Source organism: Coffea arabica, chromosome 10e, assembly GCF_036785885.1.
Source record: "Coffea arabica cultivar ET-39 chromosome 10e, Coffea Arabica ET-39 HiFi, whole genome shotgun sequence".
Classification (NCBI taxonomy): domain Eukaryota; kingdom Viridiplantae; phylum Streptophyta; class Magnoliopsida; order Gentianales; family Rubiaceae; genus Coffea; species Coffea arabica.
In genome coordinates this window covers 48640081-48657033 of record NC_092328.1, presented here as the reverse complement: position 1 = coordinate 48657033, position 16953 = coordinate 48640081, and the positions used below count along the sequence as shown (strand labels likewise).

General features: G+C 38.6%; 2 protein-coding genes and 1 long non-coding RNA gene across 3 annotated transcripts; all 3 read right to left on the bottom strand.

The window, feature by feature from the left end:
• Positions 1-382: 382 nt before the first annotated feature.
• On the bottom strand, positions 383-7287 carry LOC113710967 (uncharacterized). The gene is made up of 8 exons (XM_027234075.2): positions 6981-7287; positions 5251-5362; positions 4277-4467; positions 4088-4182; positions 3594-4016; positions 2704-2812; positions 1249-1897; positions 383-656 (listed from the first exon to the last, which is right to left on the bottom strand). The coding sequence occupies exons 1-8, from the start codon at positions 7113-7115 to the stop codon at positions 535-537; spliced, it is 1836 nt and encodes a 611-aa protein (XP_027089876.1). The 5' UTR covers positions 7116-7287; the 3' UTR covers positions 383-534.
• A 1478-nt stretch (positions 7288-8765) lies between these two features.
• Positions 8766-10578, bottom strand: LOC113712299 (uncharacterized). Its single transcript, XR_003453264.2, has 3 exons — positions 9405-10578; positions 9077-9319; positions 8766-8954 (listed from the first exon to the last, which is right to left on the bottom strand). It is a non-coding gene; the product is annotated as an uncharacterized lncRNA (long non-coding RNA).
• Positions 10579-14022: 3444 nt separating this feature from the next.
• On the bottom strand, positions 14023-16058 carry LOC113712691 (berberine bridge enzyme-like D-2). The gene has a single exon (XM_027236205.2). The coding sequence runs from the start codon at positions 15912-15914 to the stop codon at positions 14148-14150; it is 1767 nt and encodes a 588-aa protein (XP_027092006.1). The 5' UTR covers positions 15915-16058; the 3' UTR covers positions 14023-14147.
• Between the last annotated feature and the right edge of the window lie 895 nt (positions 16059-16953).

Genomic DNA, 16953 nt, shown 5'->3' with positions numbered 1-16953 from the left:
AAGGGAGATTAATTAATTGCATGGAACCCCTTGCATTTTAAAAGCTGCTTCGGTGTAGCCCACTATTTTGATGCGACAGTCGCGTGCAACATAAAATAAAATGATCCGACCTCGCAACAAATTGATTGGCCCGCGAATCCTCCGTTGATTGATGAATTTGGGGCAGCATGACGAAACAGCTTTGTCTTTTTATTTTTACTTTTTTTTTCTCCCCTTTCGTGGGGATTATGGAGCTGGGCTCCACCAGTTATTTTAAATTAACTCAAGGGCCTGAGAGAGAATACTTGGTCACAGTCACAGGGGTAATTTAATTTTAAGGATGGAAGAGGGGAACGAAAAGACAACATAAAAATGAGGACAAAATTAAACCAGGCTAAGGGGATTGAAGTAAAAAAAACCCGGCTAAACCTTAAAGGGTTACTGTAATCAACCCATCATTTTAATTAAGGAATTTACAAAAGTGTCAATGCGAAACTCGAATGGCTCCTCCAAAATCTTCCATCCCTGAAAACTTTTGAAAACTAACCTGAAATCTCATTTCTTTGTTTTGTCAAGAACTTCGATATATCTCTTGGGTATTCTGCATTGCTCAATCAGGTGTTTTGCAAGATCATCAATCACACCCCCTTGAACCAAAACTTCGAGTCCCTTCTTTCCTATAAAAATAAAGAATGGAAAGTGTGTAAGAAATGGTCAACTTAGCATCACCAAAATAGATGTGAAAGCGTTAAGCAGACATGAATTGTCAGCTAGATACTAAAATGAAAAGGCAGCAACCTAACAGCATGGTACATGACCAAATGCCTTAGTCATTCCCCATTGGCAAACAAAGCTATAGTCTACCCTCCAGATTTTTTCCCTGGGACTAAGCTATAGCGAATATCTTCACCATCAAGACCAGATAAGGAGAGAAGATTTCAAGTTAGAAAGAAAAAGCACAAAATCATTAAACTTGAAGTTCAGTTGTATCTAACGTCCATCTAAAAACACTTAACACCAAAACATGAGATGAATAAACAAGAATAACTGAAACCCATGATTAGCGTTATCATAAAACCATCAAGGAGATGCATCTTGAAGTATAAGCTGGTAAACCACAAAAAATTAACATCAACAACTCTATCACAGAAAAATCTAGCATGATGACCGTGACAGATTTTTTTCTCTCTTTTTCTTCTCTCAGGTTACTCGAGCAAATAAAAACCAAGAATTGCTAGTAGAAGCTTAAAGGTTAATAAGATGACCTACCAGGCAGTTCTGCCACAGTGGTACTACAAGCAAACTTCTTCTGCAGCTCTGAAGATAATGCCTCAGCATCTATTAAAAACGATTCTAATCCCGAAAGTTTCGTAACTTTCTTGTTACCCTGCCTCCGTTCAGTCATTATCTGAATTGGCTTTAAACCACCTTTGCGAACAACAGTTTCACTGCCCCTTGTTACTCTGTGATGGGCTTGCATCCGACTAATAAAAGTTGATCCTAAATCTTTCTTATGAATTTCTGTTGGATAGGTTGATCCTTTCTTTATGGCCCCTTTGTATAAAGCATCACAAAGAGTTGCATCTAAAGTCACCATGGATCTGTCTGTTGGCTTGACAAGATTTTGTTTTTCAACATACTGGAAGACAATATCAGAGGCTTCAGGAGCACTAAAAAATTTCCCCAGCTCCACACCGACAGAGATAAAAATAGGGTTCACATGAACACTTGGTTTGTAAACCTCAGACACTTCAAATACTTTAGGTGCCTGTCCTTCATGGATACCTTGTGTCACAGTTGATTGTCCGCCCTTCACCGCTTTCTTTTTCTCTGGCCTGAAGGATTCATAGTCTGGATGACTACGATTAACCGAAAACAATGTCGCCTCCTTTTTATGTTTATCTTCTTTTACTGAAATCTGTCCAATTTGACCAAATTACAGCAAGTGTATCAAGAAATAAGCAAGAACAAGTACTTGTAAGCTGTGAAGCCTATTCCATATGAACAAGAACAACTACATGTAAGCCGCAGAGCAAACACAGACCTCATTATAGTGCGTTGTAAAGGCTTCAATTCAGATGACTGCTATATGTGCAAGTCTAGTAATTACACAAATAATCACCTGTCCTTTAGGAAGCCTTGCAATAATTTGTCTAGCTTTCTCCTAGTAATAAGTTTCCCTAAGAACCATGACAGCTTACTTGCAAATTAAACTTTGTGGCATTAGCAACAGTAAGAGAGGAAAACTTCATGCAATTTGCTAATATTTACAACTTTCTAAGTTAAAGGAGCAGAATACTGGATTTTTGCATTGAGATATAATTTATGCCACTGAAGTTCCTTTTGTATAGAGTCAAATGCCTTTCTATGCTTGGGAAGTGCCAAATAGTGTTTCCAAACACATCTTACAGGTTTTCAGAGGTACTGAAGGTTGTTGCTTATAACAGCCAGCATATTTTGCTCGAGGGATTCTCAACCTCATTGTATTTCTTTTCCTTGATAAGAGATATTCAGAAAAAGGGAATTAAAATTTTCAGTAAAACGAATAAGAAGTTGGAGGTAGATAAGCCTTCAGTCCTTTCTAAGTAAACTGTTCTGATATAGTATCATACTGTAACCATCAAAAACCACCATCACTATTGGCAATTAAAAATTGACAACATTACGGAACAAGCTGCACATTGTTAATCCGAGGGAAAAAGTTCATAGAATGACAAAACTTACAAGTCCTGCAGAGGCTTTAGCTTGTAGCCACTTTGACAATTTCTTGTAAGAGGATTTCTTTATATCTAATGTAACACCTGAAGGCCTGCAAGGTAGCACATGACCTGACCTATACCACAATAAACAATCAGCAAAACCATTACAGACAAAGCCGTAAATTCAAAGTCAGAAGCGATTAGAACAATGTCTAAACAAACACTGAGAAATTGCTGCCTTGGAATGAGTGGGGAAAAATGAACCATAATAACATTTTATCACTGACAAGCATGCTTGAGCCTTTTCTGGCTACTTGTTGTCCAAGTTAGCATAGTACTTCTCTGAGAGCAAAAGGCATTATGACTTCCCCAATTTGGTACACATAAAGCTAACTTAGCAGTTTTCAAAAATCCAGGGAACAATTTCAAACAATTAAAGATTACTCATTTGACTACAAGAAGCTTAAACAATTTCAAACACTTAAAATTACTCATTTTAACTACAAGAAGCTTAAAGATCTTTGGGTCCCTAATGAAGAACAGAGGTTTTTCCATAGATGGACTTGCTGTATGAGATTTACAACCTAAAAAATTAAAATTACATAAAACCAGTCCAACATGCCATACTGGAACCAACTATGTAGCTTCAAGTCAAACAACCTACATCATCATACTATCAGACAAAGTTCAGTAGCATTTATCAAAAAATTTGCGTTTGTCCACTCTTCAGGCACAGGGACTGTTTCCAAACCAACATGATGACATAAATAAATAACAGTTTAAAGCAAGAAACATGATGTCATATTAGATATAGGAACAGTTTTTTTCTGCATATGATGGCTTTTATAATCAAGAGGGAAAATAAAATAATCATGTATTCAACATCCAGAAATCTAAAGAATGTGGTTATCATACCATAAAGAACTACCAGGCATGGGAAGGTCATTCTCCTTGACTGTTGTGTGCAAGGCCTGCAAAAGGCACTTGTCCAATAATGCATCAACATCCTCAATAGATAATGAATGTTGGTCCACAGCATTCAATTCATCTGTTGCATCAGTTTCATTCATCTTCAAATCACCCAGACCCGAGACTAACTGCTCAGTAATTTCATTTGCCACATCAGTTAGAGCTGTAGAAGCAGCACCAGCGGACTGATCATCTTTAACATCCACCACATCTCCAATTTCTTCATTGTTGACTGCATTTCCATCATCAACTGAAACATCACCTTCACATGAATCCGAAGCCTCACAAGCCGATACAAAAGCAGGATCCTCGAAGACAACATCTTCAAAAAAACCAGCATTTGGAACATAAGGATTTTCTACTGATTCCTTGCAGATGAGAGGAGAAATTATGTACCTTATTCTTGATCAATAGAAATCCTGTCAAGTTCCAAGTCTTACCAAAGTGTGTCTCCATAGTAATGACTAATTTTTAAGGCCTTTCCGCGTAAACCAGCTTTTGAAGCTTCAGTGGCACTCATCATGGTCAATCCAACCTAATTAAAATAGATTCCGTGTCAATAAAACACAAAACTTCTAGACAATTCAATTGATCTGAATGACAAGACAGCCAAAGTTCGAAGAGCCTACAGCTATTGGAGCAGGATTGCCAGGAACTTTCACTGCCCATGGCTCCCCGGCTAAAAAATTTGGAAGACCTTCAGCAGGTATGTAAACGCCAGGGAACATCAAATCTGCCCCACCAAGTACATACTGAGAAACTTCACCCCCTTTCAGCCAAAATGCAGGCAAAAGTTCCGGGACCTTCCAAAGAGCATAAACTGCCAAGGTTATATACAGAAAACGTTAGCTTGATGTAAAGGGCCAAAATGCAAAAAATTTCAACCTAAAGCACGCAGAAACAGATCAAGCACAACTGAGAAATTGCCACCTGATATGGGTGGGGTGACATAAAATGAAAAGAGAAAGAAAAAAAGAACAAATCAAGCACAAAAATATTTATACTCTCTGTCAGACCAAATCTTAAGTTATGCCCGTTAGTGGTGGTTTAGAAAAGAATAAACAGCCAACCCATCTGACCTTTTACGCATTGTAGAATACCATCTTTCTTGGAAACGTGATATTCCATCCCCACATTGACTAATCACCCAAAGAAATACGTAAAACAACACCAACAAATTCATTGAGAAAATAAGGTTCACAAAACATAAGTATTTGCTAGATCAGTCATATGTACTAAACGAAAGATAGTATTGATCCTGAAATGGCAACTGCACCTCACATAAGGAGAAAGTGTTGTCCTGAACTGTGAGCTTTGTTGAACGAGAGTCAAATGAATTGTTGCCACATATATTAACACTAGCAGGGAACAACCACACTTGATCTATAAAGGAATGTTCACTACATACTGATTTTCTCGTCTCCTACTGAAAACATACATTTAATTACCGTATGTAACCTAAAGGTAACAACTTAAAAAAATCTATGGGTAATGCCAACATGAATTAAGAAAAACAAATGAAGGTCATAATTAGTTTAAGCATCTTCAAGAACAGAAGCACACGATAGAGTTTAATACGCGCCAGATGTTCCATAATAAGTACCTGTGGGCAATATTTCTGTGCCACGCCCATCAATATCGAAAAACATGGGATGGGCACCCTCCACACAATATACAAGAATTCGATTTGGATACTTCGAAACAGTTATCTCTGCCTGATTTACAACAGCAATAGATTCAGTTAAAATTGATAACAGAAATATCAAAACTTCCTGGATAGGCAAATAGAAAGAATTTTTCTTCCAAGTGTCAGATAACTTGCTAAACAAGCACCAAAGCCGAGAGACTATCAGGAAAACAACAACACATCAAGCAATTTTGAATTCATTTACAATCCTAAATTTCCAGACAAGTCATAATTCCAATCAGGTCAAGTGGAGTTAAACATATGACAGGCAAAATAACTACTTGATACTTTATTCATCAAGAATCAGCACAACACATCAGAATGTATCATTTTAGGAATTCCAAAATAGGGCGTTGCGTGGACATATGAGCTTGGAAAAACCAACAATATGTTTATTCAGCAAGACTTGTGAGCCTAATTTAGACATACTTCCATTTAGGAAAAGAAAATATATTTCAGTGATGTCATGATTCAAAAGCCCAGGTCTCATCAACAGCCTGTTAAGAAAAATCCTCCAAATGGTGCGAGATTTTACTTTTGTCATTAGATCTAGTCCTATTAGGGCTCTTATCTCACCAGACACAAGACCTTATACAGTGAAGTGCATCATATAGTCCTATTCTCTGCACAATAAAGGAAAACTAAATGAGCAGAGTTGCAGAGAGTAACAGGATTTTCCAACAGGTATGCCCTCTATAAGGTTTAGCAACTTCATTCTAGCTCCCTCAGCGGAATATTCTAGCTTGCCCTCAGGCAACAAATTCTCATTTCGAAAGAAATTCTGCATCCAGGGTATAAAAAGTTAAAATCCCCAAATTTAACTTCTACACATTTGGAAATTAGCAATTTAGTGGAAAATAAAAGGACTTTGTAAATCTGTTATGCAAGAATTGCTCTTCTTATCCTCAAAGCAACCAAAGCGATATTAAAGCCCCTATCAGGCAGAAGCTTTCAACAGCAAAACCTCATAAACGCACCCCATTAGATTCCTCATCCAAGTTTAAACCCAACACAAAATCCAAAAAAACACACACACACACATTTTTGGCATCCAGGTGACAGCAAAAGGAGTACTCATTAACCAGTTTATTAAGATACACGTTTGTTCGAATGAGCCATAAACAATTACAGAACATTTAAGCCGCATAGTAATCATCAAGAAGCTGCTTTTTACTCTATTTAGACAGATAGAACAAAGAAGAACATCATTTTTCACCATCAGATTTTGCAGTAGTCATCGTTAAATGGCCTGAGCGAGCCATGATATATCGATGAACCAAAAGAAGATTCATGGTAATTTATAAAGTGATTAATACTACAATTTTAGTTTCCACAAGCCAAAAAAAAGTAAGACTAGCCATCAGAATTCCTTTTCTTCTTTCTTCCTCTTCCAATTAGTGAAAGCACTGAGGGGGTGGTGCAAACAAAGAAAAGGAGAAAAAAGTGCAATCTTGAACCACCTATCATCCTCAAATTCCACAGCCCAACTGATGATAAGCAAACCCTTAAGCAAAGGCAGCATTTCACGAAAGGCGACAATTATTTTGCGCAATTAGTCATCATAAATTTTGCAACATTTCCCTCATCCATCCTTGATCATGGTCCAGAAAACTCACTCATCATGAAGTAATCTATCTATTTAATACCTTAGGAGGAAGTAAGGAATCAATATCGGCATCGGAGGCATTGGGAAAGCGGGCTGCAACAGTTCGCCTTAGCTTCTTCCGGTCGGCGCCAGATAGACGCTGTTGTGACTTCACTTCCGCTGCCTTCTTGAACATTTCTTTCTCTTTCTTCTTCTGGGCTCTCCGCTACCTTGGGTGGACGAGTGAGTGTGCCGCTGCCTGCTGTCGTCTATAAGCCTTAAGATGGTACGATGTTAGAGGGGCGAAAGAAAGTTCTGGAATGCAGAGGCGGTGGATGAGGCGATTGCTTCCTGTCCTGAGTTTTGGAGACTCTTCTTGCTTTTATGCGGTTAAAAGTTAAAGGGCAAATCGCCAATTTGGTCCCTAAACTTTTTCACTTAAACTAATTTAGTCCTTCACGGTTTTTTTTCACCAATTTAGTCCTCAAACAATTTTATCAAGTCCAATGTAGGACTTTTTGGGCGGCGCCACCACATTTTATGTATTTTTCACGGCGGACCAGGGGGTATAATTGGAATGACAGGTATAATTGTCTAAACACCTTGACTAGAATGGCAGCTCTGTCACGATTAGCAAAAGAAACCCCTGCAAATCGACTTCTTCAGAGCTCATAGGAATTAGGGCAGAAACTTCGACAAGCAGAACTGAGGGAGAGACTTCGACAAGCAGGTGAAATGCAATCAAGCAGAAATTTCGACAACTCCGCCTCAAGTTTATGTAGCAGCCAACACTCAAATCTGGATAGCCGAGTAAGTGGGCATTCGACAAGGGTGAAGGGAGAGAGGGTAAAATTCTACAATGGGAATGAAGCAGTAATTTGCCATTGCCGTGAAGAATGTAGAATTGTAACTTCATGGACAGTGACGAACCCAGGCAGAAGATTTCATGGATGCATAAATTATGGGGTAATTTTTACAATTAATCACGACATATAACTTGTATATTTTGATGTATTATATAATTTACTACAACTAATAGCTGGAATTAATGGTCATTGTAGACCCCAAAAGCCTGCAATTATTTTCTGTGGTATGATCCACCTATGCAACAGATGACAAAAAATATGATGGCGAGAATTTTGAAGAATTTGAGGAAAGCTGAGGAAGAAAATAATTTCATGAAAATTGAAATGTGTAAGCTTGAAGAAGAGAACAAGGCGCTCAAAAGTGAAATTAGGAAGTTGAAAGCAGCAAGGAAGTGGCTAATGCTGGTCGTGGTTTGCATATGTATTATGGTTATTGCTGTACTATTACCCAGTGGCAATGAAAGGAATGTCAACTTAAAAATGCTACATTAGATGTTCCTGTATGAAGTTAGAAGTTGAGTAATTGCTTCATGTAATTTGAATGCTGTAATGTTGGAATGTAGACATGGGTGTATGGAACATGTTTATGCATTAAAATGGAACATTGTCTCGAATGATGTTTTTGTAAATTAATCGAGAGATTTTGTCAGTTGTTGCTGGGCACATTTACTGAAACGAAATGGCTATAAAATGATTGAGAGATTTTGTCAGTTGTTGGGCATATTACCTTGAAAGATGCCTTTGTTAAAATTTAACAGAGATTCACCTCAAGTTGTATAAAAAATTTGATAGCATTTCATCCTAAATTTCGATAATCCCTACTCGCACAAATACCCCATATAAACTGCTAAACAACAAGAAGAAAGTCAAAGTAAATGGTATAGGAAGAGTGCGAATAGAAGTTCATAGTCATCAACATAGGTGCGACATTGCCAATATAGCAGGCTGCATTTTACTTCAGCATTGAATTCGTTTTAGACAAAATGCAGCCACATCAAATGTACAAAACAGAATCGTATTGTTAATCCAATTAGTATCCATTGACAAAACAGAAGCTCTTAATGTACAAAACAGAGCATATCCCACAAAATAGAAGTCTGCTGTATTCCCAAACTCCATTAACTTGACTGGGCGACAATATCATCTTCTTCATCCAACAGCCTATGTGCCTACACAAATAAAGGCACATGTCAAAAGCCATAAACAGTCTTGTTTTAAGTCATGTCAAAATCATTGTCCAGCAAATGTGCAAGACATGCTGTTTGTTTCTGTTTTAATTACTTGAACTTACTTTCTCCTTTTTCCTAGTCATTTTTCCCTTTTGATGGAGGGAATGGACCAAAAACAGTCATAGCAGCCTTTCTTTTTCTCCATGCTTGAGCTTGCCAGGTTGCACATGTTTGCCGGTTATGTCCTAAGCCATGACAGAATGAACACTTGGTGAATTTCTTTTGCACTTCAGGTAGTTCTTCTTGACCCGATGGTTGTAAATCAATAACCTCTTGTTCATCAATAACAGCCTGTGCTTTATCACCTGACCATGAAATAAAGTTAAAACAAGTAACAAGTACAAGAATAAAATTATCATGAGTTACATGGAAAAATTCTAAATTGCTGACCACTTGGAACATCTGGCATTGAGCTAGATTCCAGAGGTACTTCAGTCGGCTCCTTCCTGAACACTTGATCTGTACATGTCAAAGCATCATTAGTTAAGTATTACACCATAAATCAGTGGATGAGGGATAGGTCAAATTACCAGATTTTTGTGGACAAGTTCTCTTGTTATGGCCAAGTGCCTTGCATTTGCTACACTTGTTGGAGTTGGACGGTGGTGGCCTTTTATTGGTAGATGCACCAAGCTCATTAGAAGGTACCAGCAGTGGACACTTTCTCACTGTATGCCCCTTTTGATAGCATTTTGTACATGTCATTCTAACAAGGCCAGATCTAGAAAGTTTGGTAACCCCCTTCGAATTAGGCCTAGGCTCTTCTGGTTCCCTTCTTCTTACTTTCTTTGGCCGACCAGGTAACTTCAACTTCAAGGGTGGTAAGACAGGATCTTTATCCGATTGCACTCAAACATTTGGACCACTCAAAGGAGCAATTGCTGGCTCATAAGCCTTCAAGTAACTTTCTCGCGAGTAGTAATGGTGAACAAGACTTTCTGGCTCTTGACCTATTAAAGAAATACAACAAATCACATGGCAGCATGGCAATCCAGTCAACTCCCATCTCCTGCAGCTACAAGTCTGCTGCTTTAAGTCCACCACATGTTTGCCTCCATACATATGTGTAACCTCAAATTTATCTTGATCAGACCATCTCGCGATGTTTGCAGCTGCTTCTGTTTTTGCCTTCTCCAGTTTCTTTTGAATTTTTGGGCAGATCTTATCACTCCTCTTCTTCATCCACTCCCTTTTTGTACGAAGCCTTTCCATTAGATAGATTCTAATAGTCTCAAGCATTCCAAGGATTGGCTTTTCCCTTGCATCCATTATGACCGAATTAAAGCTTTCACATAAATTATTAAGGAGAATGTCACACTTGGCAGCCACTCGAAAGTGTGATCTTGACCAGTGATAGAGAGAGGTGTTGTCACTTAACCACTTCCAAGCAGCTACATCATAATCCCTTAAACACTCCATATGATTTTCGAACATCCTCATGTACGATGACCTTGCACATGTCCAAAATCTTTCCTTCAATGCTTCACCCGGATGATTTTTTTTGAAGTTGTTGTGCAAGTGCCTTACACAATGTCTGTGCTCAACATCTGGAATGACTTCCTGAATTGCAGATCCTAAACCCTGCAAAATAGACAAATGCAAGTTTAGCACAATCAGTAAGCATCATATATATGTAATAAACATATAAACAATGTAAGTTGATCTTATTCACCTTCTGTCTATCACTTATGAAGCTCCAATTTCTTTGATCATTGATAGATAGGTCATATTTCAAGAATTCAATAAACCACTTCCACGACCTCTTATTTTCTGCTTCAACTACTGCATATGCAACTGGATAAACACAGTCATTTGGATCTATCCCAACTGCAGTTAATAACACACCCGGATGTGGACCTCTCAAGTGGCAACCATCAACTCCAATTATCTTCCTACAACCAGATTTAAATCCTCTCTTCAGTGCCTCGAAGCAAATGTAAAGTCTCTGAAATCTTTGTTTTCCAGAATCTTTATCTAATGTAGTTTCCATATACACTGTAGAACCAGGATTTGCCTTCATTAGTTCCTCACAATAATCCCACAATCTGTTGTACTGATCTTTGTAGCTCCCATGGATCAAAATTTTTGCCTTCATGAATGTCTTATAAACTTGAGGTTTAGTAATGTTTACATTCAGCTCTGCATGTACCTTATCCTTGAACTCAGAAACTGTTATTCTGTTGTTCATCCTTAGGAAGTCCACATATTTTCTTGCTAAGAAACCTGAGGTAGCTCTCTTGTGGTAAAAGGTCCTGCCACATGTGTATGCTGGACCCATTGTCTTGATTGCAATGGAATCATCACCTTCATCAATTTTAGAAGCAAACAACATCCACTTACAATGTTCAGCTTTGCATTTCACCCTCATTCTATGCTTATCATGCTTCACCCACTTTATATCCTTCTCCCATTTGACTGCATAATTGTCAACTGCCATCTTGAATAGCTGCTTATCATCAAATTGTTGACCAACATGAAATTTTGGATCATTCATGTCCATTTCTGGTCGAAATCTGACCAGTTTGGGCTTCTTCCTTGTGCTATCTTCATCGGAGGAATCAGTCACACTATTTAGCTCATCTGACACCATCGAATCAGATTCCTCATGAACTGGAATCTGATCTCCTTCATCAACGTGTAGGTGTGAATTAGAAGTTGCTTTGACTCTGATTTTTTTTTTATTGGGTGCTGCTGCCTGTCTTGCTTCTTTCTTTGCCTTTCTGTTTCTACTTTGACAATTTCCTGTTGGCAATTTATCCATTGCAGCACCTAACTCCTGATATGGAGCCACAACAGAAGTTCGAAAAATGACATCATCATCATCTTCACTGAAATCATAGTCACTATCATGAAACTTTTCACCCTCCATTGAGTCTGAGTTTACAGCATCATTAGCCTCATCCGCATCACCTTGTTCTACTTCAGCAGCCTGACAAGTTTCCTGGTTCTTCTTCTCAAGCTCTTTTATTTTCTCCACATGAACAGGAATTTCCTCTATGTCAGCAACATCAACATCCTCAAATGTTATGTCTACAAAGAAGTCATCTTCTTCTTCTATTTCTGTAGCATTACAACTGTTTGATGCAACTGCACTCTCACATTTACTATCTATCAATCTAATGTGAAACTCAGAAACAACATAAACTTCTGCTTCTCCATTTTGCTTGCCTATACAAGCCATGTCAGTTGCTGCATCATCAGAATCTATTTTTCTCAACACAAGTGCACCACCTTCAGTTGGAATTCTATACATCATTGTTACATTTGCAGGATATCCAAGATAATAGCAAAAGTCAGATACAATTGCTCTATTCACTCTCATGGCAATGACACCTTCAAAACTTTCCATGCTGCCCCCCAAATATTGCTCTACGGGTTCTTTAACATATACACCCCCATGATAGATTTTCAAAGTAAAAAATTCAACCTCTTGTCCTGCATTTTTTTAAACCACAAAAAAGACTTAATTAATAACAACATCCTCCTGGTATGTTATAACCACATCTGGGACCACATCAGAAAATTCAACCGCAAAAGTCAGATCTGGGACCACATCAGAACATTCAAGTGTGCTGTTGTTTTCCTACTACTTTGTCTCGCTTTTTAGAACATGAAAACAACAGCACACTACATTTTAGAACTACAGGGACCACATCACCATTAAAAAAATTCAGCTTTAAATATGGCATATTTCACCATCCCCAGATCTGCATATGACCCACGCAGAAAACATTTTTAAAAAAACACGTCAACCCCACAATGTACCATATTCCACTAATTAATCGCCCACATGCTTAACACTGTCATTAAACAGAGAAGAAAATGTTGGACTACTTCAGCCCCACATACAACGACAAAGTACAAACACATTAGCTTTAACATTCTGATGAAAAGGTTAAACTAACATGCAGCTGCTCAAACATCAAACAAGCATAGCAGAAAATGAAGAAGCTAAGTAAGATCTGGTTAAAGCTTACTGGATAGTGTTGCTGCAACTGCTTCCTTTTCACCATCCTTGTCGCCATCGACACCTTCCATCATCGAAGACACGGATCTGCTCATCTTCTGTTGGCAATCACATTTTCTTACATTTTGATCAGAATGCCTAATTCCTATGAGCTCTGAAGAAGTCGATTTGCAGGGGTTTCTTTTGCTAATCGTGACAGAGCTGCCATTCTAGTCAAGGTGTTTAGACAATTATACCTGTCATTCCAATTATACCCCTGGTCCGCCGTGAAAAATACATAAAATGTAGTGGCGCCGCCCAAAAAGTCCTACATTGGACTTGATAAAATTGTTTGAGGACTAAATTGGTGAAAAAAAACCGTGAAGGACTAAATTGGTTTAAGTGAAAAAGTTTAGGGACCAAATTGACGATTTGCCCAAAGTTAAAAGTTAAAAGTTAAAAGTAAAGTACTGTCGGAGCATCAAAACCTTTGGTTTGGTTGATAACTTAATTTAATATTTAATAAAAATTTGACCAATTTGATAGTTTAATTTAATATTTAATAAATTGATCCTATTTGATAATTAGGTGTTGTTGTTTGATAACTTAATTCGATATTTAATAAAAAAATTTTTTGCATGTTTGAAATTGCCCGTTTCTAAGCCAATGTCGTTGCTTTGTGAAGCTTTGTTTCAAATCATCTGTTTCTAATTCAGCACTTAATAAATTGAAATTTATTAAGTTTACAATTTTTAGTCACGTAGTATCTACAATTATCATAAACAATGTCTTGAATGAGAAATACAAGTAGACTTCACAAAATCTGAAAATATCTCCTCAAAGTTAAACTATTTGACAATTCAAGATTCGTGCAATGGAATTTCAATGCAAAAAAAAATTTGATTGATATGACTTTAAAAAATTATGTGCAAAAAGCAATTGTTTAAAGAAAATGAGAAGTAAAAATATTGTAGCATAATGTTGACAAGTAAAATTTCATAAAACAAAAAAAAAAAAAACTTTTTGGGATAGTATATATATATAACACCCGAGATTCACGGATTTGACCCAAATAATTTTTCAATAGAATCATATTATTAATCCAGCAGAAACACATTATTAAATCGTATGCACTGTATCATTATTTATGTAGTACATATACTGATATACATGGCAGTCTTGGATAGTCAATTGGCAGCGGGCAAGGGAGGAATGCCCTGTTGATTCCTAAAGACGTTGAGGGGATCAATGCGAGTTTTCGCTTTCACTAACCTATCATAGTTACCCAAGAAGTACTTCTCACCCCAAGCTCTGGCCCTTTCCACGGCGCCATCTGCAGTTTCTTTGTCGCTGTTGCTGGTGTTCATGACTCCGAGGTCAAGATCCAGGTAATTGACGTAGGCGGCTCTGGGAGCGGAGGAAACAAAAGGCCCCATTGCACTGTAGAATCCTCTTATCCATTGGATGTACCCGTTGCTCCCTTGGTCGTCCTTTTCCTCCCAGTCCACCATGTATTGGATGCAGAAAAGGTTGCCTCGTCTGTGAGGGAAAGCGATGGATTCGCTGCTGGTCCTTTCCATGAATCCCCCATAAGGATCGAAGATCACGTACCCTTTTGGTTCTTTCTGTAGCATGTCAAGGGCTGTCCTTATTCCGGCCCTGGAAATCGGGGTCCTCACGTAGTCTGATTTAGCCTTAAAAAATGATTTATTTGGCGAGTAACGATCTCTCAGCTGAGAGGTTTTCACGGTGCTGCTGTTTCCGGCGGGCTCCAACCCAGAGAAATAAACTACGGACTCGATCCAGCTCATTTCCTTGCAGTCTCCTTCTCGGAGACGTAGCTCCGGAAAAACCTTGATCAATTCGGACAAAGCTTCCCTTTTAGTACCCAGGAAAAGCCCACTGAATGTCGCTGATACTAGGATAGTTGGTGGAAGCCCTTCCGACGAATCCGAAGCTAGGGAAACTGATAAGTAAAAGTCATCACTCAGCTTTGGTGCGACGTGCTGCCACTTCTCCAGAAGCCTCCCCACGTAGTTTTTGGTGCCAGGTCGGGACAATGTGAAAGCCGTCACGGTTCGAGGGACCTCGACTAACTTGATCTTCCAGGCGTAAATGATCCCCCAAATCCCTCCACCGCCTCCCCGCATAGCCCAGAACACTTCCTCTCCCATGGCTTCCCTGTCCAAGACCCGTCCAGCTGCATCCACCAGGAGCGCATCCTCCACGTTATCAGCTGCCACCCCGTATTTCCTGGACAGGAAACCGAAACCCCCTCCTGAGATGTGCCCTCCAACCCCCACCGTCGGGCAAGACCCAGCTGAGAAGCCACGATCTCTGCTGGCCTCGGAAATAGCATAGTAAGTTTGGCCCAGGGTGGCACCTCCCCCCACCCACGCCGTTTGGGACTCCAAATCCACAGAAATCCGGTTCAGATTCATGAGGTCGATGATGACGAAGGGAGAGCCATCAGTAGCAACTGAGGAAGTGCCCTCGTAGCTGTGTCCCCCGGACCGGACCCTGATCTCAAAAGATCCTCCTCCTAAGTTGCCCCTACAGCACAGGAGGGTGTTGACTAGTTGGTCTTTGGTCTGGGGCATAATAATTGCAGCTGGCTTAGGTACGGAGGGTTGGGCGAACCTAAGGTTGGTTATGGAGAAATCGAGGAAGGTGTAATAAAGCTTGGCGTCTTGACCAAGATGATGATAACTTGGGAAGAGGGTGAAATTGTTGACCCCATAATCAGCTAAACAAGTAGCAAGAATCCAGCCGCTACGAGTACTGTTGTTGCTGGTGCTGTTCTTCATGTCTTCATGATCAGTAGCAGTAGCAGTAGTAGTACAAAAGGAAGGGTGGACGGCAAATGACGTGATGAGGATGATGCTAATAAGTAGACGCAGGATAACAAATGTTAGTGGTTCATCAAAAACAGCCATATTCATCAGCTTCTTCATGGTAATTAACCAACCAGCATACTGGAGCAAGCTAGCTAGTTTTACTTAATGATCAAGACTGCTTTGTTAATATTTGTATGAAAGAGAATCTCCGGCCGGCCATGGAATAAGGACGCGCATTGACTATTCAATTACAAATTACAATTAGTACGTACGTGGAAGATGACATACCACTTGTACTATTCTTAAAAAAGAAGTCAAGTTAGTAATAATTCTTCTCACCAAGAATTTTCAAAACAAGCCACCCCATTCAAAAAAATAGGACCATTCAACTGTTACATTAATGAAATTCCGTAATATTCACTCAATTTATTTTCTGCTTTGAAAATCTCAACTTAATGATAGGGACTGTCAGTACTCTCTTATACTCCCTCTGTCCCATTTTGATGGTCCTAATTTTTTTTTTATTTTACATAATTTAAGAAAAAGTAGTTAACTTTGTTGGAAAAACAAATTTAGATTGCTATTTTGAGATGTTTTGCTGATGAATGATTAGAATTAGGTGATATTAAAATTTGGTTCCCCTCTACTTTCTCAAACAAGGAAAAGAAGTGGAGTTTTAAAAGACACCTAGAGATTAGCGTCTTCGGTTATATCTCCCATGTTATGATACATACATACACATACATACATATATGTATATGTATGTTTATGTATATATACACACATATACATCCATACATACATACATATATATATATATATATAGTGTAATGTAAAAAACAGTCCTAGAAGCAAAGAAGGACTTAAACTCTTTTATACAGACTAAGCAAATACATACCATGTAATGTTCAATGGAAATACGTACTAAGCAAATACACGCAATATTTGGAAAATAGCATCCAAAATTCTCACGGCAACTCTCTGTTATCCCCAGCCTAGGCGCGAGGATTCCGCCCACTTACACTTGTGGAATAATAATCATAAATAATGATGTAATATTAACTTATGGTCAAATACTTGTTGTGTTGGTATAACTTAAGATTTTGTGTGGCATTTCAAATACTGTCATCTTCCACGACCGCTAATGCCATGAATG